The sequence below is a fragment of the Acanthaster planci genome, linkage group LG12 (genome assembly GCF_054643075.1).
Source record: "Acanthaster planci isolate LZ-2023a linkage group LG12, COTS_SCS, whole genome shotgun sequence".
Lineage (NCBI taxonomy): Eukaryota > Metazoa > Echinodermata > Asteroidea > Valvatida > Acanthasteridae > Acanthaster > Acanthaster planci.
In genome coordinates, this window is record NC_141788.1 from 4,022,122 (window position 1) to 4,045,738 (window position 23,617).

A 23,617-nucleotide genomic window follows, 5' to 3' on the forward strand; every position below is an offset into this window, starting at 1 on the left:
AGAGGTTCTTGTCTCCTTGGTGAATTTGGTTAAAGATGTCAGCTTTTCAAACCTTTGTCATACTTGACTTTGAACTGGTATTTTCACCAGCACAACAATATTTACTTTTACTCAGTAGCTCCGCTGTGCCATATCTGGCTTGTTTCATCTCTGTAACTTACTGGCCTGCCCTGCCTCATATTTCTGCTGTGATCTTTGTTCATCCCATTGGCAGTCTTGCTCTGCTTTGTGTTGCTTTACACTAGTCTTCTGTGCTGTGCTTTTTGCTTGTAACAGAGTGTTCTGTTCCTCATTGCTGTGCATACCCATGTTATGTTCTTCACAACTCGAGTCTTTGTGTTGCATTGTTCTGCACGAGTAGGTGCCATCGTGCTGAAGACAATGTAGCTGTGCTTCAGTTGAGACATACCTCCAGCCACCACAGCTCTGCTCTTCCCTGCCGTTGTCTGGGCTGCACTCCCCTGCCTTGCACTGGTCATCTGTGGTCAGCACCACTGGGCTTACCCACTGCTGGGCCATATTCTAGCTCTGCTTTGCTCAACTGTGCTGTGCAGGGCCTACCTGCACTGTGCACTGGTCTGCTGTCTGCACTGTTGATCGTCCCTCACAATACTTTCTAGCATGCTCCTGGTAGTATCATTGTCTGCAGAGGCCCTTCTTGGCCTCACTCCTATTTTTTTCTCCTTTCCCCTTGTCAACTCGACAGAGCTCTGAACCAGTAACATTTTTCCCTGCTAATCGGTAAACAGGTGGGCTTCATTGACTTCATCGTGCACCCACTGTGGGAGACGTGGGCCGACCTGGTCTATCCGGATGCCCAAGAGCTCCTGGACAACCTGGAGGAGAACCGGGACTGGTACAACAGCCAGATCCGCAACAGCCCCACGCCCACCTCAGAGGAGGACACCATCAAGGAGACAGACGAGGACGAGAAGTTCCAGTTTGAGATGTCGCCAGTGGAGGGTACCGAAGTCATCCGCAACAACGCCGACAACAACACCCCTGCCAAGAGGGACCCAACCAGGGCGAACTCCAAGGAGTTCTCCCACCCAGAAGTGGTGGAGACAGATGCCTGCGAGTACAAATTTGCCAAGCTGAAGGAGAAGTCATCAAAGGAGATGGACTTATAATGCTGGCCAGGATGGTCACCCAATTGATGCTCATCGACTTGTGTATAATATTAGTGCAGTTTTATTTATCGTAAACTATGTGCAGAGAGGAAGTCGTCACAACATTTGGGTACTTTCAAACAAGTTAATTTGACAAATTTTGAAAAAAGTGCTGCCAAATAACAGAAATAACACTATTTATTGAACACAGATTTTCTTGTAGGATTGTTTCTTTTTTATTATCAAATGCACAGGTTTTCCACAAAGAGCTGTTGACTAATACTTTTTTGCACCGTTTCTCGTCTTTAGCCAATTTAACAAATAAGGAATTTTCAAGAATGGGTATTTCACCTTGAACTTGGGATAAATGGCATTTGTGGCCCCGATCTCTTCTCAGTCTGCTAGCCTTTGCCACCTTGAAAATGCTGCCCACGTGGCAAATGATATACCCATGGAAAGGTTGCCCAGCAGCATCACGAGCCCTGAAGCCCTCCCTTCTTGCTTCTTGCTGGCCACGCCCCTACAAGCTGCCCAAAAGGGGATGTTCACCTACCCACAGACTGCAGAAGGGAGCCGTGTCGTTCAAGCCCAAGTCCAGTGCAGTCTATTACAATCCATGTTTGCACACACCTGCAATCTCCTCACTGTTGGGCAGGGCCATGCCGCCTAGCCACAGTGGTTGGTTTCCTTTGAACACGAGAGTTTCACAGGATACCACTGAATCATCCTGTGACCTACTGAACCAGAGACTAATTAAATGTGTGCATTCAACCTGCTGTACACCTCCTTTGGAGCTGCATTAAAGTGTAATGAGATGAGTGCAGCTTACCTGCAGCCACAGTTAACCTGCGTGACCCTTTGTCGTTAGGCTTCACTTGTTTGTCGGCCTTTAGATTTTTCTCCTGGGTCAAAGGTGACAAAACTCTAAACTGTAGGCACTCGGGCAACTGTTCTACAAAGCAATAGATTAACTTCACCGGTAGGACAAGAGTTGTAGGTGATAATGTGCTTTGTTTACATTTCTAGGGCACATAGGTGTATAATCACCTTTGTGTAAAAAAAAAGAATTGAAGGCCATGGCCAATTTAATAAAGTGGTTCACTAGTTGGGCACTAGTTTTAAAAGACTGAAAGTTATTAGATTGCAGCCTCCTTACTTGTTAAGATTGTTCATTTAAGTTTGAATTTACAGGTCCAAAATTGCCAAAGGACAGTATTTGTAATATCAAAGGTTTTCACGTACAGCAAACTGCAGAACCTGGAAAGAAATTGTTCCAGTCCTGACGTAGGTTGCATCTGAGAGTTGTACTTTGAAAGCGATGCATTTATTAGACAATGCATATAGTTTATGAAATCACTAACACCTGTTTGACAGATTTCTTGATTTCTTGTGCCAAATTCCAACGTGTAACTTATTCCTGTTTCCATCTTTTGCTTTTGAGTCATTTCTTTTTCTCACATTTGCTGCTTACTGTGTTACATCTGAGAACTTGAGAAAAATTCCACTTGGCTTTCACAAAAAAAAAACAGTTTTCTTGAATCTGTTTAACTTTGACCTTATCGACGTGGGTTGAGGTGTCTGAACAGTATTAGTACGGGGGGCTTCATTTTGATAATACCATTTTTTAATTTTGTGTAATAAACTCCAAATGTGCGCTAGTGGTATACTAGTGTTTCTAAACATCAGCATTAATTTATTCCAGTGTTATATCACAGCAGGACCCAATTCCGTGGCGCTGCTTACCGCAAAGTCTGTGCTTACAGCGCAAGTATTTCATGGGTTAGCAAGGAATTTTGGCTTGTGTGTATGCGTATGTACTGTAACTAAGGATTCTGTGCTTAAAAGGTTAGCAGAGAATTTTTCTGCTAGCATGGTTAGTGCAGAATGAAAATCGTAAGCATTGAATTCTGCAGCAAGCAGCGCCATGACATTGGGTCCTGGTTGTAATGGTATCTTTGAGAGTGTCAAATCCCCACCTTCATAAATTACACAGTTTATACTCAGAGACGGCAGGATAAGTAATGTCAAGTTTACTGGCAGACATTAGAAGAAACTCAAAACCACAGTTCCACTTGGATTCATAAGGATGGAGTCCCCCCCCCAAAAAAAAGGCTCATAGAAGTAACTGCTTTGCCCATTTTGGATTTTGGCAACTTACTGTTTATTAGAAAGATACTGAGTTTTACTACACGATTCAGAATTGCTTTGTGAACACTTGGTCCCCCCCTCCCCCGCAACGAGAAAAAGGCATGCATGCAGTCGGTACCCATGCGAAGACTGTACATTCAAACCAATCGTGCTTGCTCCATGCCCTGCCCGCACAACAGTGTTTCCCACCAAAGGGGCATCGTTGCCCAGAGGTACATGAGCTGAAATTGATTTTTACATGCTGTTGAGAGTAAATAATCATGCTGGTGTGCATTTCACTGAGCTGTGAAGCACACAGTAGCTGGAAACCAGTTAAAATCAGTACAATTTGCATGAATTTGGGGGGTTGGTTAACTTTTTTTACCAAATGTTAACCCAGGCATATCGAATTTCTCTATGCTGCAGTTTCCGAGCATATGTTGGCAGAAACCACTAATTCCAAAAAAAGGTGTTTTCTCACAAAACAGCTGTTGTTACCTCGAAATGTTCCCCAAAATTAGACAAGTGATTTATTTCCTTTTTGGATATGGTATGCGTGTTCCAACTCTCTTGTATTCAGCTTGTACACACCCTCCCCCTTCCCCTCAAGAAGATTGGCAATTTCTTTCGTTTTGGGTTTGCCTGTAAAGTTCTGTTGGCCAACGTTTTTTATGCACGCACTGGCGAGTCAAGTATTTTATGCAAGTTGTATGGCCTACCAAGGTCAGGAATGTACATTTACTTGAAGAAAACATGGTTGTATTAATTAGAAGATTGAGTGACTCGGCAAAAGTAGGGATGGTATTCCCAAAGATAACGTAATATAAATAATGTAAAAGATTATGTAAATATTGGTTGTAACACTGTACAGAGTATGCGTGTGTGTTTTAGGTACCGCTGTATATCTACATGTAGATACCACCCAGGACACACTGTCAAACTGTACATATAATTAGACGTTTTCAGTTTTCTGAAAGCAAAATATAATCTTATATTATACCTCATAACATTGTTTGATAATTATTTTGCATTAATATTTAAGAATTATGTTCCTTGAATAATTGGAGGACTTATTAGAAATAGTGTGAATAATTTAAAATAGAGCTTTCAAGTATTAAAAAAGCCCAAATTTGAAGTAATAAAAAAATCACTGTTCTGTGGCATGTGTTTGATATCATATACCTAGCCCCCACATAGGCTGGCTTATGGTATTCAAGTGGGGCCCAGTTTCATGAAGCTGCCTGAGAGAAATAGTTCTTAGGCCACATCCAAAGAACTTGGTTGTGGCTCGATATCATACACAAGTCTATGGTTGTGGCTGCAGCCACTTCTCATATAAGCCACAGCCAAATGATTCAGACATGGTCTTGGAAAGTTTGTCTGCTGAGCAATAACTGGGAACCAGTTACAAGAGGTGTACTTCGCATGACTTCTTTTATCTTGTAACCTGTTTTTGCTAAGCAGATATTTTCCCCACTCGGGGCTAAAAGCACCTTGAAATTGGGCCTAGGTTGGCTGGAAAGAAGTACAGGAAGGCCTCAAAATGAGGGATTTGATATTCGAATTCTCGTAGTCATTTATGCAGCCAATCATGCGACAGCAGTTTGTGGGACATAACTTAACATTGGTCAGTGCATGGTAACTAAAATGCTATGAAGGATGTCATTGGTAGGAAATCAAGACAAGCTGTGCAGACAAACTTCTATGCATATAATCGCTCTTGGTTTTTTACATGTAAATTTGAATTTTGAAAGGTGTATTCTGGGGAGCTTGTGGCAGATTTTTGGTGGTTTTTTTTGGTTTTTGGGGGTGGGAGAACTTTGGCATTGCTTGAGTGTCAGAAGTATTTGAAATTGAAATTCCAAACCAGTGTAAGAAACCTTTGTATTTGTCAAAACATATTGTTCAGATTTGCAATACTTTTGCCAATTGCACTTTGTTTTGAGATGGTCTCAGTCGGTAGAGAAAAGTTAGGAGCAACAATGTAAATTGTATCCTGAAGTTCAGATTTTCATCTTCACAGACTATTCTAGAGGCAGAAATAGTGTTAAGTAGGTTTTCAACAACGGTACACCATTGGTAAGAATATGTTGCATGCTTGCATATCTTTTCACAACACAATACAGTCCTCACCAAAAAAAAAGAGAAAGTTGTTTCTTTAAAAATTCAAATAACATACAAGAACTTGCAAGGAAACGTAAAGAACAGTTGTCCTTGAATGTCCACAAATACAATTCCAAATGAGATGATTAAAAACAGACGTGGGACCCAAATTGTCACCGTAGGCTGCCAGTTTTTAAGTTAACATCATTGGACAAGATTTTTACAGCTAGACAGCACTGCTATGCACTGCATACATCAGTATACTGGGCAAACCTCAGTATTTAAAATTAAGGTTAAAATCTTATTTTGTCTCATTTTCGATCGTATTTTTGTCTCTAAAATCTGCGATTTAGATTGCATACGGCACAATCACTACCTGAAGTCATAATTGCGTCCTGCTACCCATTTGTCATGTGAAAATGGTTCATGCACAGAGTATTATCAAAACAATCAAGATGGAAACCCTGCTCGCGTTGCCATTGGTTCGCAATCGCAGTTTGAAAAAGGCGATTTCACTCAGGGCACTACTTTAAAAACTACTTCAGATTTATGCAGCTATTTCTTATTGACAGCCAAAATCACATCTTATACCTTCCCATCCCCATTCATCAGACAGTATACCCAAATTAAATTCATGAGTCTTCGGTTTTTGAGGGCAAGTGGGTAAGGTTTGTTCTTGTCCTACCTGCACTCTCCCATGTCTATTGGGTTTTCCCCCTTTTAAAACGGACATTTAATGCGTGAAATAATGTTGTAATATTTTACCCTGTTTCCTGATTTTGCCAATGGTGTATTGATGCTGAAAACTGAGTTTTGTCACCGTCTCAAAGAATGAATTGATGCACAGAAATGAATTTAAAAAAAAAAACTCCGAGAATAAATGAGTCCATCACAAAAACGTCACTGTGTCTCCTGTAATTATTTTTGGCGTCCTGAAAGAGAGATGAACACATCTGCCCTCCCCCGACACACACACACACCCAAACCGGCATGACAGGTGGGAATAGTATGCCTTGTCAACTTGCTCAGAGGGGCATTTACAAGTATCCGAGTACAACTTTAATAGGTGGAAATGTCAATGTTCACATCAAGAATACAGCTTCTTGATACCTGTTTCAGATATGTATGATCAGAATCTTTCTTCAAGCAACAGGGTGTTTTTTTCCCTGGATGGGTTTCTTTTATTTCCTATTAGAACTCGTACTAACAGAATAAACACAAAAATGATATAAAACTGAATTGCTAAAACGAGAATTAACCGAATCACTTCAAAGTGCATCTTGTACAAACCTTAACAGGATTTGACGAAAGTCATTACTAGAAACTTGTGTATATTACACGTAAGTGCAGCCTCTTGACATGTTAACACTGCACCATTTCCCTGTGGGTTATTCTTACTAACTTCAGATGATCATAAGCCTCATTCTGAATGTGTGTAGACAAAAATCCCTTTACATGTTAACTGTATTGACTAGTTGACACCACCAAGTTGGGCAGCTATTCAGAGGCTCAACCTGGCCTTGCAATTTTAAAGCATGACTTGCCCTCACTTCACTGGAAAACAAGTACCTTAAAATTTCGAAAGCCAGTTTTCACAGTGAAACACGAATTTCCTGCAAAATCTGTCAAAGTTGAAAGTGTCCAACTTCAGGGGATTTGCGAACTGTAAATTTGGATCTAATTTTTTTCTCTCTCTCAGAGATGTACACGTAGCTGCTGGAGCCAACCTACCATTAGATGATTTCTTATTCTAAAACTACGGCCATGACTGCACATTTAAACATATTCTAAATGGCTGAACAAACTATTACCACTGTCAGACAATGGAAATTGTAAAACAAAATTATGCTGAGTAAACTCAAAACCATCTTGGATATATTGCATTAAAGCTGGCAAGATTTTGAATGCACAGAGAAGTGCTCATGCTGGTAAAATAAATCACAATGTATACCGTACAAGTAAACCAATCTGAGTAATACTGCAGAGGATAATGAAACAGAATTGATATATTGCAAATTAAACTCTTTAAAACAAACATTCTTGTCAGGATCTGTACAAGCTCTACAATATTAACTCATTCAAACATGGAAATGTAATTTGCCCTTGAGTACTGAGGAAGTCTTTCAAGCTCCATTGTACGGATGATTTGGGGTCAAATTTTGACCCAATCTATTGCAGCCAGCAGGTGAAATCTGTACTTTTGACACTTAATTCACTTTAAAATTGCAGCAAATGGTTAAGATTGAAACACTGTGCAAAAGGAGTGTTTAGACACTGAACATCTACCTTAAATTCATCCAAAACATATTGGCCAAGCTAAAAGTAAACCAGTGAATTGTTGAAAATGGCAAGGAATCTGTTGCAAAGTGCTGGTACAACAACCAAACCATCTGAACTATGCATATACAGCAACAATAAGATACAATACAACAGTCAACAAGAAATTTACAAACTAAAGAATGTGCAAAACTGCTCTTGTATATGAATACTTTTTTTCTAATACAGTACTTATATATAAAGGCAAGACAACAGGAGTAAACTTAACTCAAACGTTTGTGAAAATAGCAATCGGCATTATTTGTCAGTTTCCCACTCTGAGGTGACAAGCTCTGCCAATTTGGAACCCAGTTTGCATTGCACTAAAATGTACTCGGCATATCCCGTACCAGAGGGGGGTGTCTTTCAAAAAGGTGAAGCTCACTTCTGGAAATAAGGCATGGCAAAGGTTTAACATCGGAAAGTAAAATTATTTGCCTAATATATTGCATTAATTCTTGTCCAAAGGTGAGAGACTGAGCGCAAGTACCCCGTCAATGGGGAAAGAGAGACAAGGCAGACAATTTGTACACCGCCGCTTGTCAGACGAGTTGAAAAATGCCTTGGGTTTGTACACATTCAAACGAAATGTGGTCTCTTGCATAACGGCCTTTGTGCGACAGCCACAAACTGCCGTGTACATGTGTTGTCCTTATGCAGAATCCACAATTGCTCAGATGATCTTTAATGACCCCACAGACTGCGTGGGACTCTGGCAATTATTACAAACATTGGGATACTTAGTCATCTGAATATGTTTTCTCTTATGACAAAAATTACCTTTACGAAAAAAATTATCTTTATTTTTCTTTTGGGTTAGTTTGCAGTGTCAACTCTTTATATGGACTTTGTTCATGAACAAGAGAGGGCACTCTGCTGCCTGGCAACAACGACCGTCCTTCCCTCGTGGCCAACAACACAGTGCAGTTTTTCATGCACGTGCAGTCAGGAGACCAAACGATCTGAATGTGCACAAACCCACAGGGACTCTGCTTGGGTGATGGGTGCATGGCAGCCATAGCATCTGCATGTCAGCTCAGCCTCTCTCATTTTCACCACCAAGGGGGGTGCTTCCAAGCAGAGCTCATATCCAACCTCACCTCTGCACTTTAGCATTGGATGCACCGCATATTATAGTCAATGCATCATCAGCCTACTGAATGCACATTATACCGTACAACTTTTTCGTCTTGAAAACTTCACAAGGTTCGTTGCTGTCATGGAAGTGTGACAACAGTAGTATTGCAAGAAAAAAAACCTTAACAATCTCAACAATTTAAGCATGAAAAACGTATTGCCCGATTCTGTAATGAATATTGTTTTGTCCATCAATAAACGACTGGGCTCCTAAAAAGAGCTTTTAATTACCTTTTACAGCACCCTTTTTGGTAGTTTAGTTGGTTCCTGAGTTGCACAAATCTTTGTATCAATCACAGAGTGTGGTATACTGAAATGTGTACACTGTAAAAACAATAGTCTTTTCCCTGCATGAATGCACAGTGCCAACGAATCCGGTTTTAAGGCTGAAGAACTACTTTGGAAATGTGCATTTCCAGCTGACGCTTCATCTCTTGACCAAGAAACCATATTTAGCCCTTCAATGTTCCAACCAGAATTTAAAAAGAGCCTCCAAATTCACAGGACTTGACATTTGTCCAGTCGAAAAGAGGAGTAGAAAAGGCATCCACGTTTAGATTCAGCCATCTGACTGCGGTGGCAGGTTTCAGCTCTACTCGTAGTAGACTGCGTACACGGTGGCTGTGGCATAGATGTGTTGGTTCTCGTAGGAAGCACAGGCAAAGTTGTCCCTGTTGGCATCCCACAGGCAGCGACTGCCCAGCCTCACGTCCTGATCCCGCTTCTCGCCGATGTTGACGATGCAGACCAGCTGACACAGCACCAATTCAAAAACAGAAAGACAAAAGTTGCAATGAAAGTTTAATGATAAATAATAATAACTGGATTTAATTACTGCCAAATTGCCAGGAGATTCGGGTTTACACTCATTTTATTTTTAATCTCCAGGAGAAAAGTTTTAAAAGTTAGGTATGCTCGGACTTTGTTTTGTGGAACTGTTGGAGAGTGAATGCCAGCAGCTAAAGACAGGTGAACACTTACCCCTAAACCTGCCCATAAACAAACTCAACAGAAAGTTGGGAGGATATTGCCAGCCTGAGACAGACAGCCCAGCTGTGTTCATACTTCACAGTGGGACTTGGTGCCTGTTTGAAAGCTGCAAGTACTGTACAGTAGGGATTGATTCACTTGGAAGTTAGAGTGCTAACACTTTGCAATGGGACCTAACGTGACTTGAGAGTTTGAACTGCTGGTTACCCTTTCAGTAGAGGATTTTGAAGGTTCCTTCTGAAAATGCCTTGACAGGAGAGGCTAGTCATATTGGTCACTGCGAGATGCTACTTTCTATCACCAGTCAAGCTTGACTTTGAGTCTTCACTCTTAAACCAACACAAGGCCGTGTCAAAATTACGTGGCTTGGTCCAGGAATAGCACTCAGGCCTGTGGAAGTTGGTCCAAGAATAGTACTTAGGCCTGTGGAAGTTAGTCCAGGAATAGTACTCAGGCCTGTGGAAGTTGGTCCAGGAATAACACTCAGGCGTGTGGAAGTTGGTCCAGACATAGCACTCGGGCCTGTGGAAGTTGGTCCAGGAATAGCACTCGGGCCAGTGGAAGTTGGTCCAGGAATAGTACTCAGGCCTGTGGAAGTTGGTCCAGGAATAACACTCAGGCGTGTGGAAGTTGGTCCAGACATAGCACTCGGGCCAGTGGAAGTTGGTCCAGGAATAGTACTCAGGCCTGTGGAAGTTGGTCCAGACATAGCACTCGGGCCAGTGGAAGTTGGTCCAGGAATAGTACTCAGGCCTGTGGAAGTTGGTCCAGGAATAGCACTCGGGCCTGTGGAAGTTAGTCCAGGAATAGCACTCAGGCGTGTGGAAGTTGGTCCAGGAATAGCACTCGGGCCTGTGGAAGTTATTCCGTAGCAGCTGTAGCATCCCACCTTACCTTGAATCGTTGGTAGTCCAGTGCCCTGACTCTCAGCTTGACTTCCTGGGCGATGCTCTTGCACTGCGTGCTGCAAGAGACGGGCTCGTAGGTCATGTTGGCCAGTTCTTTCTCCAGCGTGTCGCATAGTATCTGCTTCACCCTCTCGGGAACAAACCTGCACTCAACGAGTTCAGGAATTTGTACCAATATCTGCATGATATCCTGAATCAACAGAGGGAAATTTCATCCTTGTTTTCCCTGTTTTTTTTAATGCTAGATTCATTTGGCAATATTTTCATTGATATATGCTGCAATGAGCCAATTCAAAATTAATTGGATTAAAATTTTCTTCCTCTTTTGCGACTCAAATGAATGCAATGCTTTGAGATTTTTCCCCATGTATACCCCATTCATAGCACACACTGCTTGTCATTTCTATCAACCATTGTTGCTTTCTAAACCAGTAATTTCATTAACGTTTGCTAGAAAGTATGCCAGACCAGGGTCTCACCTCTTGGGCGGCTCCATCCGGTAGCTGTTCTCGTACTCCACCTTCTGCCTCGGGGCAAACTCCTCCTCCTCATCATCGTGCACGGGGGCCACAGCCAGGGAGACGCAGCTCTTGGAGCCCGTGTTGTGGGGCCGAGGGGCCATGTCAAAGAGGCTGGAGCGAGCCAGCCCGGCCTGCGCCTCCTGGGCTATCTTGGTGGCCATCTGAGCTGATGCACTCTCAACTTTTGCAGTCATTGCCGTCTAAAAGCAAAACCAAACAGAAAATTAACTGCCATAGATGCAATTCTGCTAAACTATTCTGGCCAAAGTGTTGGTTCTGTTGAGACTAATGTGTTTTGGGTGTGTTGTACCTACTTCACTGTTTGAACATGTTTTAAAGGGAGCAATACATGTACATGTCATTCTTTTTTTGATATGTAAGTCCTTAAAAGGCCAAAAAGTTGTCTCAGTAATGACAATCCTCCAAAATTCTCCAGGTCCTCCTGATGGATTTTGAAGGATCCAGGAGGGTAAGGGTTTATCTCGTTGACAAACTAACACAGAGAACATACATGCTTCTGACACATTGATTAAAAGAAATTCCCTGAATACTTACATTTGATTTATCTCCATAAAAAATATAATCAGGTACATGAATTGTACAGATGTAATTCAGACTCAATCCTGCACAACCATTACCACCTCTGAAGAACAGTCCTTCTGACAGCAAGTCCAAATGTAGAAATCATGCAAAGTCTTCGCCTGCATCTCATTTACTTGTTGACTTTTGGGCCATGCAAGCACAAAACATTGTTCCTTCCTTGTAACTTTGTAATTTTGGAGAGTCATCAATGCATAGTATGAATTAATGAATGATTGTAGAGAAACGCCCTAGCGTTAGGTACCGTTGATGAGACCCTCATTCAACAACCACATATGTGCAAAATCTGACTCGGAGTCTTGTTCTCTTCGTATTTGTCAGGCATATTATGCAGTACTAAGATGACCAGACAGTTGGCAAAATTTTTAACTCAAACTTGTCAAGGCAAAAAAAAAAACCCAGCCAGCAGAAGCCCTTTGTAAGGTGAATTAAATTTTCACCAGTAGGCCTATATTTTCATACAACAAAAAGGGTAGGCAAGTCAGATCTACAACTGGTGCACTTTGCCCATCAAACTCCATCGCAAAAGTTACAAGCTGATACATTCTCAAAAGCGCGCAAAACACTGTACAGTTACTAGTGAAAGTCATTTTCTCGAGTGACATCTTCACCGTGTGTAGGACTGTCGCCCATTATATACCAAAATTATGAATAGACTGAACACTGTTGAAATGAACATTTTTGGACACATTGATTACAAAATGTTGCATGGAACCCAATTTTATTGCCGCGCTTTCAGAGAGAAAAAGCAAATGATGACAGTCCACAGCGGCTGCAGACACCTGCATATCTAATGATGAAGGACAGTGTAACATAATTAAAACTTAATTGGAAAAACAAGTGTGACAAGGTAGATTACACAATCTGCCACAGCCCACACTTTGTGTTTAACTTCATCTTGAATCTCAATTGATTCACTTTAATTAAAATGTGCAGCAGCATGATGTACTGTTAGGCAAACAATCATCTGCCACTGATACCGTTGTTTATTCAGTGGAGCTGAATAAGTAATTTAGAAAATAAGAAAACAAGCTAGCCCTTTGTATCTTGCAAAAATCAAGTAGGGCCTATGAAGACGTTCTGCTCTGTGGTGAAGTGACTGTAGTTTTTCTTTATAATGCCCCCCTCCCAGAATAAAAGATGGATCTAGTTTTAAAGGGCACCTCTAAGGAAAACACGGTTTCTCTGATTCTATCTCATCAAATCGAACGCAGTGTCATTTGTCTTCTGAACTCAACTATCACGAGCTTAAAACAGGCCGTCAGCTGAACCCCTAAATTCTTCCGTTTCGATCCAGCAACGGCGGGAATAGATTTTCTGAACTGAATCGAGTACATAAATAACCAGAGATGACAAACGTAAAAGTTGTCTACGTTATCCTGCACTTTTTTATAATTCGGGTGGAAAAACAAACTAGTCTGCCGTCGGGGAAACTCTATGCGTTTTTTTTTTTCTGTTCATGCCAGGATGCGAATTCTGAATGTAGATTGCATCATTTAGAGAAAACAAATGGAACCCTCGCCCTGTGTTTGCAGTGGATAAACCCTTGTGCATGCCAAACAATGGCTACATGTATTCTACGAACACAGGGCAACAACTCCCCTTGTTTTCTCTGTTTTCTCTGAATGACGCAATCTACATTCAGAATGCGCATCTTGGCATGAACAAAAAAAAAAGCCCTTTTTAGCTTGTTATAGATGAGCTCTGAGGACAAATGACACTGCATTCGATTTGCATGCTTCCATATTTATTTGAAAAGATAAAATCACAGAAAACAAGTTTTTAACAATTACTTATTTGTGTAGCAGGCATATTCAATTCAGTAGGATAGTTTGAAAGACAAGCTACTTGTAGACAAGTGGTGGTAGGTTAGGAACCAAACTCTATCTAGTGTTTAGACTTTGCAAGGATAAGGTAAAGTTTTCTGTTACCATGGTACCAGACTGACACTTTAGCAACCTCTTTTTGGGCGGTACAATTGGGAAATAAACCTTGCTGAAGTTGCCAAATAAAAAGTAGGCCTCATTATACATGAAATATATTGTAATTTAAGATAAGGCTAGGGGCCAACATATTTATATCTACATGTATGTAGCCTGTAGCAGGCCTAGACCATGATGTGATGTGGGGCCAAGTGGGTATGCCACGGCATGGCAGGAACCCCCAGCCAGGGTATAAATTTTAAAGAAGCCAAAAAGAGATCTTTGACTAATGCGGCCATGACAGCAAGCTTGACATTCCATTTGTGCTCAGTTTAACATCTGGCCAACATCATAAAACTTCCAAGATATTTATTTTAACAATTTGGCAGACCATAGTCTAGAGGTAGTGATTAGACCTCGTAGGCCTATGTGATCAGTAACGATGATGCATGGTGCTATTCACGTTGTTGTTCACGTACGTTATTGTTCACAACAATGCAACGGTTCATTGAGCCCATTTAATCGTCATCCATTGTGTGAGGATTAGTCTGGAGTCTAACGACGTAGGCGTAACCTTATGAACTTAAGGACTGTCAATTATCTGGGGCCTCTTCTTCCTACCGTATGCTTTATCAGCTACCTTGAACCCCCGCCAGGAACTTTCTTCTCGTCACCAGTAGAAAATATCAGCAGAGAGCCGCGTCATCCATCTTCGTCGTGACTTTTGTTATACATCTCAAGAGGGCGCTAATTACATTTCAGATAGCCTACTGGTTTTATTGAGTTTGGCTTAACCCACCCCCCCAAAAAAAAATTCGTTACCGGTACCGCGCTTGATGGGTATATAAAACGTTATGCCACCAAAAGATACCAGAAAGAAGTACGACCATGCAGTTCTAAATGTACTTTGTTCACTCTCTTCCTTAGGCTATCAAAACAGTGTTGAAAGCTCGCCAGACATAAATGAATTCGAATGCACTACCCCTTCATCACCTCTTTCTAGAAAGCGCCCCTCGATGCGTCCACCATCCTCTGCCCAGTTGTTTGATCAAACTCTCCTTTCACACCCCTTTGTTCTAATTCCCCTTTCGCCACGCCTCCTTTTCATGTCCTCTTTAAGTCTAGTCGCAAGTCCTTTCATAAAACCAGCAATGCCACCTTCCCAACTGTCACTACCGGATGATTTGTGATGCTGGACTTGGTATGGACTCGGCTATATCTCGAACACTGCCACTTGAGCTGTGAGGTTTTTGTTCCGATTTTTTTTCTTAATTTTTACATAATGGTATTTAAGAAACATTTTCTGCCCGCGCGGGCCTATTCTAAACAGGAAAATGCCATTATATTGTTTCAATGTCAAAAATAGAATTGACGGCGACTTTTCAACAGGACACTGCATGGTACGGAACTTTTCGCAACTGCAAGGACAGGATTTTCCGGTGAGAAGTAACACTTGATTGCTGGCCTGGGAAGCGGAAATGCAGAGATTTCTTTAGCTCGTGTCATGTTAGTGACAACGACTGCAGACAGTTGAACCTGGACAACTGACAAAGTAAGGTGTTGTAAGAGTGCCACCTGCACTCAGAAGCGATGGCAATCATGAAGGGGTTGCATTGGGTACTGCTTTTGGCACCATTCAGTCTGCTTCGACACACGTACGCAACAGACGGTAAGTCTTCAAGTACAAAATTGTCTTATAGAGAAACTCTATGATCATAGTAAATTAGAAGTGAACCTTGATGATTTTAAGCTGTATTAAATTATTTTGGGCTATAATACTTTGTTTTACTTTTCATCAAATTCAGGGAAGAAAAGGAAAGTTTATTAGCTCATTTCGTATGTCTGAACAGTTATCTTTAGTGGACACGACTTTTTTCGGGATGACCAGAGGTAGTTTTACAAGAATAACCCATTCAAAATTGGTTCGTTGAGTCTAATTACTAGAGGTACGTGGAGCCGCTAATTATTGAAGGCACACTAGGGGTGCATGTACTTTCGAAAGGCCACGCGGCACCAGCACTGGCAAAAGACCTTCAGTCCTGTATGTCAAGACGAGGTCACGGCGGAAAAGGCCTTCAAAAGCCTGGATCACGTATGTTATTGGCACGTACCCTACGTATATGTAATCGGCGAAGACCTGGATGTAGCTCTACTGGACATAGATTCGTGGCGCATAATCCCCTTCCACTTTCCCCTTCCAGCCCCCTCCCTGGCTGCCGCCAGTTGTTGTACATGAGGGCGCTGTACCATTTGGACGCCGCGCGCTGCATGCAAAATGTTGACAATATCACAATTTCAGTGAAAAAGCGCTTACGTGGCGGCGAAGGAAATTTATTTTAGTGATGTAAGTTACACTTTCGAAAGTAGATTTACAGTCTCGTGGAAGTCTTCCGCCCACTCAGAAAGCTTTTACTCCCATGGACTCTTGATGACGCCACTTTTCATCTCAAACAGAATTCCGTAGCCCTCTTTATACTTTTTATAGACTTGGCCTATGCATGGACGCCACTAATCTGAGAAAACTCTCCCCCAAACAAATAGAAATAGTCTCGTTTGAAATCGAGTTTAATGACGTGTCAAATCACAGGTCAGGTGTAATAGTCTAAGGCTGCATCCGAATCTCTGGTCTAGAGCTAGGTCTACGTCTTCACTCCTTGAATGCGTGGAGAAGCTCTGGAAGCCCGTTTCGGACATGGCCTCAGCTTGGACCCCAAATTTATAGAATGACATAATGGAGGTGCGGTCTACGCTGGAATCATGAAATCAAGACAACACTGAGTGCTTGGACATATGTCACGCATAGGCCTATATGATGTAGGCCTAGTAGACTAGGCATATCACAACCTTGTCGTACTTTAGAGTGCTGAACAGTTCTGTTCGAAATTGGATACAGGAAGCAGAAGTAGGCCTAATAGGTATAGGTCCTGGTACATGTACCATTTTCTTTTATTTCCATTATAAATTTTTGAAAAGCTTTTTGTTTAGGAATTATTAATGAGGTTGTAACAGCTTAACTAGTTTCCACTCTTCTTTGACTTGATTTTAATTCGTGACTTTAATTAATGTGTTATTGAAATTTCGCCCTCCATATTCAGATAAATAAAGTGAATCTTTGAATGCGTCAAGCAAATTTCACTTCTGCCGTGGATGTTGCCTTGAGGTCCCAGTATGATCTTTTCAATACAGCTTTCATATACTGGCCAAGATGAAATCAGAAAAATTCAGCTTCTCGTTTAGAGGCACGTAAAGGTCAATTTTTTTTTGGACTCCCTCAGTGTGCAATGTGGAGGTGGAGTTTGCATGCCACAGTAGTGGGGCCTGCGTTCCGACCGTGTGGCAGTGTGATGGGCAGATAGACTGTCCAGATCGGTCAGATGAGCTCAACTGCCCAGGTGAGTTGGGTCATTGATTGTGAAAATGACAACCCCACTCATGACGGGGGGGGAAGGAAACCTGACTTGGAGTTGGCACGGAAGCACAACACGGCTTGAAATACTTCCTTGATGGCTAGACAAAGTAAATTGGTAATAGTAATCATTGGTCAGGTGTCTGTTATGACGGTATGATTCATATTATTATGTTTCTTATTATCAATGGTTCTTTATTACTGGCTGTTTAGTTTTAAAAACTCTTTTTGCTCTTCCCACTTTTAGTTTCCTTTGCAGTTTGTTCATCTTGTATAGTTTGTTAAAAGCTCACAGAGAGAAGACGAAATAAATGTCGCCCCCCAAATAAAGTGTTTTCAGAGGGTGCTATGAAAAGCAAGGGTTAAAATTTAAATCACTTTTTCTATTTTGAAGTTCCTTTGACTCCATTAAAGTTTTGTCATTTTCAACAACTGTTTATCTTTTTTTGACATTTTGCTTCTATACCGTTCATTATTTTTAGCCATCAACTAAACTTTTCTCATACATTGCCATGGACAAACCTACAAAATCTTGTCAAGTTTCATATAGTGTGAGCTACAGAAATCTTTGAGCCACTAGCCCTGCTCTGTTGACGATTACATTAAGCTGAAACTTTAACCCTGCATTTGATAAATAACCACGACCTCTTCTTGTCCGGTAGCCTAATTTATTGTGTGATGCCCCCATGTAAGAAAATTCATGAAAATTTACGACCCAGGGACTTGGGTGCGGTTCGCTCTCTGTGCTCACTGCCAAGAAAGATCACTTTCCTCTACAGGGAAAAGCATTTTTCACAAGACCACAGCAGGGAAGTAGGTTTTGCTTGTTAACAATTTTGATTGTGGATCATATGTATATTTGTTGAAAGAGATCTGGATTACAAATTTTATTCTGTAAAGTGGCCCTTTTCTGACAGTTTCTAAGCTCTAGGAAAAGTGGCAAAAGTTACCAGTCACTCTCACGCTAGACTTGAAATCATAGTATTTTGTTTTACAAGAACTTTACAATTTCAAATTGCCATGGTTCTTGGGTTTTTTTAATTTCAGAAATTATATGTGGTAGTGATGAATTCAAGTGTAATGACAACCAATGCATTCCTCTGCATTGGGCTTGTGATGGCTTTGCCGACTGCTTTGATGAATCTGACGAGTTCAACTCCACCTGTGCCAGTAAGCTAGAATGACACCCTGTTTTCCAAGAGAGCCCCTGTATAATATATTGAATCTAAGGTGAAAGAGGAGGCAACCATTCACCTGTGTTTTAGCTGGTGCCGTGCTGTGCCATGATGCATTATTGTAATGGAAAGAGTTTTAATAGGCAGAACATCAGGGTTCCAGCAGGCAAAGTTTAAACTGTTGCCAGAGTTCTAGTTGAGGAACATTTTTTTATCCAACAAATTGTCATGCAGTGCTGAATACATATTTTTCAATGGGGAGCTGGGCAGAATTAAGGTGGAAATTCTGCTACCAGGAGTCAGGATTAAATCTTGAAACTTTGAAGAAAATGCTGATCTTTAAAGATAAGATTATCTCTGAAATGAAAGTAGCTTTTCCATTTAACTGCCAACATTTGTGCATGTGCACCATCTGGTGAAAGAACATTGTGCAAAATCAATACAGTTGGTGCTTACCGGAACAGAAGGGTTGCCTGTCCACCCAAAACTATAATTGTGCTTCATAATGCGTCAATCATACTTGAGCTATCATATTGGTACCTTTATGTGATGCACATTACATTATGTAGATGACCCCCGGGGTGAAAGCAGAAAAAAAATCCCCCACATTTTTGGATGTAGCTTTGGAAGAATACTTCGTGAAATCATTCAGGAAAGGAAACTAGCTAAAATGTGCCAAAAGTAAGCTAAACTACACTTTGAGCCAACAAGAAAAGTCCATTAAACAACCGCTAGTTTCACCAACAGAAAACAACCATTCTTCCATGCTTTATTAAAAAAGAACAAGTAAATATCTCTCTAAGACCTATGAAACAATGACCTATGCCGCCAATATTATTGTGCCTCTAAACTTTCTCAAATTATCAATAAAAGAAATTTCCTCAAGTTTCAACCTGCCAGACAGAAGGGTCCGGGGGGTCATAGCTGTGAGCCAGTCATGTTTCCCTGGGCAGGTTGTTAAACTTTCGGCATGGCTATTTGGCTCCTCAAAAGGATGTTTGTTCTTGCAATATCCTGTATTTCAGACACGTCCCGTCTGGGTTTTTTTTTTTTTTTAATTAATGTCTCCGGATGTATTTTTACAGGTCCTCTGCCGCCTTCCTGTCAGGAGGGTCAGTTTGCCTGCCCGGCGGGCAGCATCCGGTGTATCCCGGCCACCTGGGTCTGCGACTCAGATGACGACTGTGACGGGGGCGGGGACGAGCTGGACTGCCCCTCCACCAGATGCAACGAGGATCTACACTTCCAGTGCCAGCAGGACTCTAGCTGCATTCCCAAAGCGTGGATGTGTGACGGCGACGCCGACTGCAGTAAGGCAATGGAGACTTATCGTAGACCACACCATTACTAAGGGGTACCACTCTCATGCATGAACATGAGGCATGGGTGCATTCAGGCAAATCCCAACGCCCTATTGGCTGAAGAGGCATTCAAAGGGTCTGTGTAGTGGATTGTTTTGTTCTGCAGTCATTGAGAATGCACCTGCGTGTCTCAATTAAACTGTGATATTTTTTTCTTCTCAGTGTTTTCTGCTCTTCTCTGCTGTTTTTTTGTGCACAAAAACTGCTAGAATTATCTCTGTATTGCTGGCCAAAATTTCCTTTTCTTCTGTTCGTCATCGTCCGAGTGCGTGGCAATAAATCAATAAACAACCCTATTCTTTAGAAATGTTGTGGTTTCACAATTGAACTTGTGGTTTCACAATTGAATAGAAAAAATCTAAATAAACAGTGTCTTCCCTGACGTCATAGCAACGGCATTGTCATATGTCATGGTGGCCCTGCTGTATAGTGTCTAATTCTGGTCACTAGATTTTTTTGGGGGGGGGGTTGTCAAAACTCGTTATTTCCTTCTAATACCAGGAGTTTGCAGGCTGTCTTCCATATTACAGCACACCGTAAAGAGAGGCAGCACGTTGCTGCTGTTTTGGTGTTGCGTGTGTGTGCATGTAACGCAAGCATGGCATCCATGGTGTGGACCTCCACACAAAAGAAGTCCATATAATGTAGGGTTAAAGGACATTGTGTGGACGTCCACACAGCGTCTCCCCACTCTGGAAAATAGCCTCCGAGGCATTTTGAGTTCAGGGCTATCTGTGGCTAAATAAAGAGGAAAGGTCCAGGAAATCATCGTCCAAAATACGGCTCATGCAGAGTTATCCTAGCGGAAGAAAATTAAAAAAGCATTTACCCAGAGTTTTCTAAACCACAGGAGAAAAAAATGTCCACACTTTGCTTGTGAAACAAGTATGTATGTCATTTTGTGTACTGTGTTGATAAATTATAAAGGACAGGTTCTCTTACTTACTGCCTTCAAGAGACCGTACAGTCAATGTTTAACTCTCATATAACTGTTCAACTGTACACCCTGTTGAGCAGGGGAAAACTCGGCCAAAAAAATTGATACTGGGTTCTGACAAGGCATTGATGAGTGCTTAGCTTCATGCGCGACCCACTCATATACCACAAAGACTAAATAAAATTGCAAGCAGCAGCACAGTTGGATCGTATCAGTCCTGAAGACAGACAGAGCACTCACTGTCCATAACGTCGAGTAACCGGTTTTTTCAGAACCACACATACTCAAAAAGAGATATTTTCCACAATGGTGTATCCACAAACCCTCTACGTAAACACAATTGGCTCTTCAAAATGTTGCACAGTTGTCTAAACGCTTAAGATTGGTCATGACATTGTCACCTTGCACCCTGGGTTCTGTTGCACTTCCTGTAATAAAGTCAGTTAAAACATGTACAAAGGGAGCTCTCTGGGATGCAGTAGTCGGCATAGACCCATTGAATTTCCTATGACTTGCAGTTGCTATTGCACATGAACTCATATCCTTGCTCTGTGATCTTAACAACTGGGGGAACACAGTAACCCTTAGGAGGTGGTAATCATTTCCTACAACTGGTAGACATACATGTATGTGGATTTATTGGTTAGGCAGTGAGCTATTCACTATTGAATTGAAATGACTCTAAGAATAGAAGATATGTTATATACCGCTGTTTCATGTCCAGAGGGGCATCTCATGTCTCAGCATATTTCCTGACGCATAAAATAGCTGTACATTTGGCAAGCTGGTGGACAGAAACAGGATGTTGTTGAAGTCAATTTAGCCATGTGTATTAAAATGGGCAGGGAGGCTATGAGATGATGGCTCCAGCCCTTTTTACTTTGAACAGTAACTGCTGTCAAAATTTCCAGAGAGACTGAATGGTCTCTTCAGTGATAAAGGTCAGCGAATTTCAGGTCTAACTTTTCTCTTATGTGATCGAGACAGCTTGAGCCAGCGCTTCACCACCATTCGGCCATTGCTGCTTTGAATACCTAATCCCACATAGAGACCACTTTGAATGAACTTGTGCATTTTCAGAGAAGATTAAGACATGCAAACTCGGGGCCAGACCGTGGCAAACGACTCGTAGCTTGGTGAGGTGACATCCGTAGTGGCTAGGCCACAGAGCACCCTCTCTGGTGGACTGGGTTTCAGGCTGGTTGACACAGCAGTGCTTGCCTTTGCATACACCTCTGCGACCCTGGGTTCGATTCCACATTGAGGCCGGCATGTACTTGTAGATTGGATATGCAATCCCTGTGTGATTCTGTTTGCTTTCTCTGGTTGGCTTATTCCACCAATCTCTGAAACCTCTACTTTTTTTTTATCCACTATTAATTTTTGTTGTTATTATCTACACCTCCCAGGATTCTAAGGGCTTCTGAGACACAGTGCCCATAATGCACTTTGGAGAAAAATTCTAAATTTCTTTACCAGAAAGAAATAAAAAGAAAAACACTTACCAGCCAATGATGACACTAATTTTAGGGGGAGATACACGAGCTTTACACATCCACTTTTTCCTTCTCCTAATGCAGGCGACTCCAGCGATGAATACATACTGCTCTGTCGGGCAGGTCCACACTGCAACAGCGGCTATCGCGTCTGCGCCAGCGGCGAGTGCATCCTCCAGGAGTGGTGGTGCGACGGACAGGTGGAGTGCGGTGACGGATCTGACGAGGAGAACTGCGACAATATTGGTAGGATCACCGCATCTCATTAGCTGCGGGTATTGTAAGAACATGGGCATCTGGGGGGAAGTATTGAACCACAAGGTGGAGATTTCTGTCAGCAGATTGTATAATTTCTAGTCAAATACAAATAATTCAGAAGGGCAGATGTTTCTGCGACTCAACCATGAGAAAGTATCGGCGGTGATCTAATAAACCTGACGGTAACTTCAAGTCTTTGTAGACATCTTTTTTTCCCTCGATCGGCTGATTTCTGGGTATTTCACTTCTCCCGTTATGGCATTACAAATTGATCAACGATGTACAAAACCTTGTGTAGTTGGGTATTTCCTCATTCATTTCTGAATTTCTAGTTCCATGCCTGTGTTTAGGTTGAATGTTTCAAGGCAGGGAGGGCAGGTCAGCTGAGGGGTGGACTCAAGACATGCACCCTCTAGGTGCTGTGGAAATAACATAGGATCTTGCTGCATTTGGCACAGTTTTAGTTTAAAGAGCAAATTGAGATTTTCAGCTTGTACAGCGTTTAAGCGTTGTGTCCAAATCAGCTGGCTTCTTATAGGGGTAACACCGGTCTATTGGAAGTAGCTGCAGGCACAAGTATGTGGCTTTCATAGATCCACACACTATTTATAGCGACAGCAAGGTAATCTGGAAGTGGCTTTATTGCATGAAAGAATCAGGGACTTTCCCTCGTGATGTAGAAGTTATAATGATTGTTGGAGATCGCCCTGGCAGGTTTGATCAAAATTTCCTTTGAAAAGAAATCTCATCCTTGTGGGCTTGCAAATTTTTTGCTAGCCTAACCCCAGCACCCACGGCAAGCGCCAACAGTTCTCTTCTGTTGTGTTTGCATTCTTCTCGCATGCCCTCCCAAATTGTCCACCGTCAGTGCCGGTCACATGCCGAGGTGACGAGTTCACCTGCCCGACCGGGGACAGGTGCATCAGCGGGCTTTGGGTGTGCGACGGGGAGCAGGACTGCGACGGTGGTGAAGACGAGGAAGGCTGCCCTCCCAAGACGTGCGGGACAGGAGAGTTCCTCTGCAGGACCAGTCAGCTCTGCATTCCCAGGAGATGGTTGTGCGATCAATCAGACGATTGTGGTGAGTCACTCTCTCTTAAGGGGTCCTTGAAGTGACCATCGTACCCCCAAAAATCCTCAAGAATTTCTGGATAAAAATGCTGAGACTTGGGGGGGGGATATTGATTTTTGTTTTCTATAAGGGCATCCATTAATTCTGTGGCTTTCATTTCCAACTATAACCCTTAGCTT

The 23,617-nt window shown here is 42.0% G+C and overlaps 3 protein-coding genes across 13 annotated transcripts in view; 2 read left to right on the top strand and 1 right to left on the bottom strand.

Annotated features, from left to right (window-relative positions):
- LOC110977429 (3',5'-cyclic-AMP phosphodiesterase 4C-like) overlaps positions 1-6,242 on the top strand; it is an 87,993-nt gene extending 81,751 nt beyond the window's left edge. For all 9 annotated transcript variants that reach the window (XM_022231561.2, XM_087144271.1, XM_022231562.2 and 6 more), the window contains one exon: positions 750-6,242. In XM_022231561.2, the coding sequence (XP_022087253.1) occupies positions 750-1,130 (381 nt within the window). In that variant the 3' untranslated portion in view covers positions 1,131-6,242. The remainder of the gene's footprint in view (positions 1-749) is intronic.
- A 254-nt stretch (positions 6,243-6,496) lies between these two features.
- On the bottom strand, positions 6,497-14,490 carry LOC110977430 (dynein light chain Tctex-type 5-like). Of its 2 annotated transcripts, none has more exons than XM_022231565.2 (4): positions 14,355-14,490; positions 11,170-11,411; positions 10,677-10,833; positions 6,497-9,543 (listed from the first exon to the last, which is right to left on the bottom strand). In XM_022231565.2, the coding sequence occupies exons 2-4, from the start codon at positions 11,403-11,405 to the stop codon at positions 9,385-9,387; spliced, it is 552 nt and encodes a 183-aa protein (XP_022087257.1). In that variant the 5' UTR covers positions 11,406-11,411; positions 14,355-14,490; the 3' UTR covers positions 6,497-9,384. The 2 variants fall into 2 exon arrangements, with proteins under 2 accessions (XP_022087257.1, XP_022087258.1); XM_022231566.2 differs by having other exon boundaries at positions 14,374-14,473.
- A 435-nt stretch (positions 14,491-14,925) lies between these two features.
- Positions 14,926-23,617, top strand: part of LOC110977449 (uncharacterized) — a 33,679-nt gene continuing 24,987 nt past the window's right edge. For both annotated transcript variants that reach the window (XM_022231604.2, XM_087143857.1), the window contains exons 1-6: positions 14,926-15,402; positions 17,009-17,125; positions 18,187-18,309; positions 19,400-19,624; positions 22,193-22,354; positions 23,235-23,447. In XM_022231604.2, coding sequence (XP_022087296.2) covers positions 15,324-15,402; positions 17,009-17,125; positions 18,187-18,309; positions 19,400-19,624; positions 22,193-22,354; positions 23,235-23,447 — 919 coding nt within the window. In that variant the 5' untranslated portion in view covers positions 14,926-15,323. The remainder of the gene's footprint in view (positions 15,403-17,008; positions 17,126-18,186; positions 18,310-19,399; positions 19,625-22,192; positions 22,355-23,234; positions 23,448-23,617) is intronic.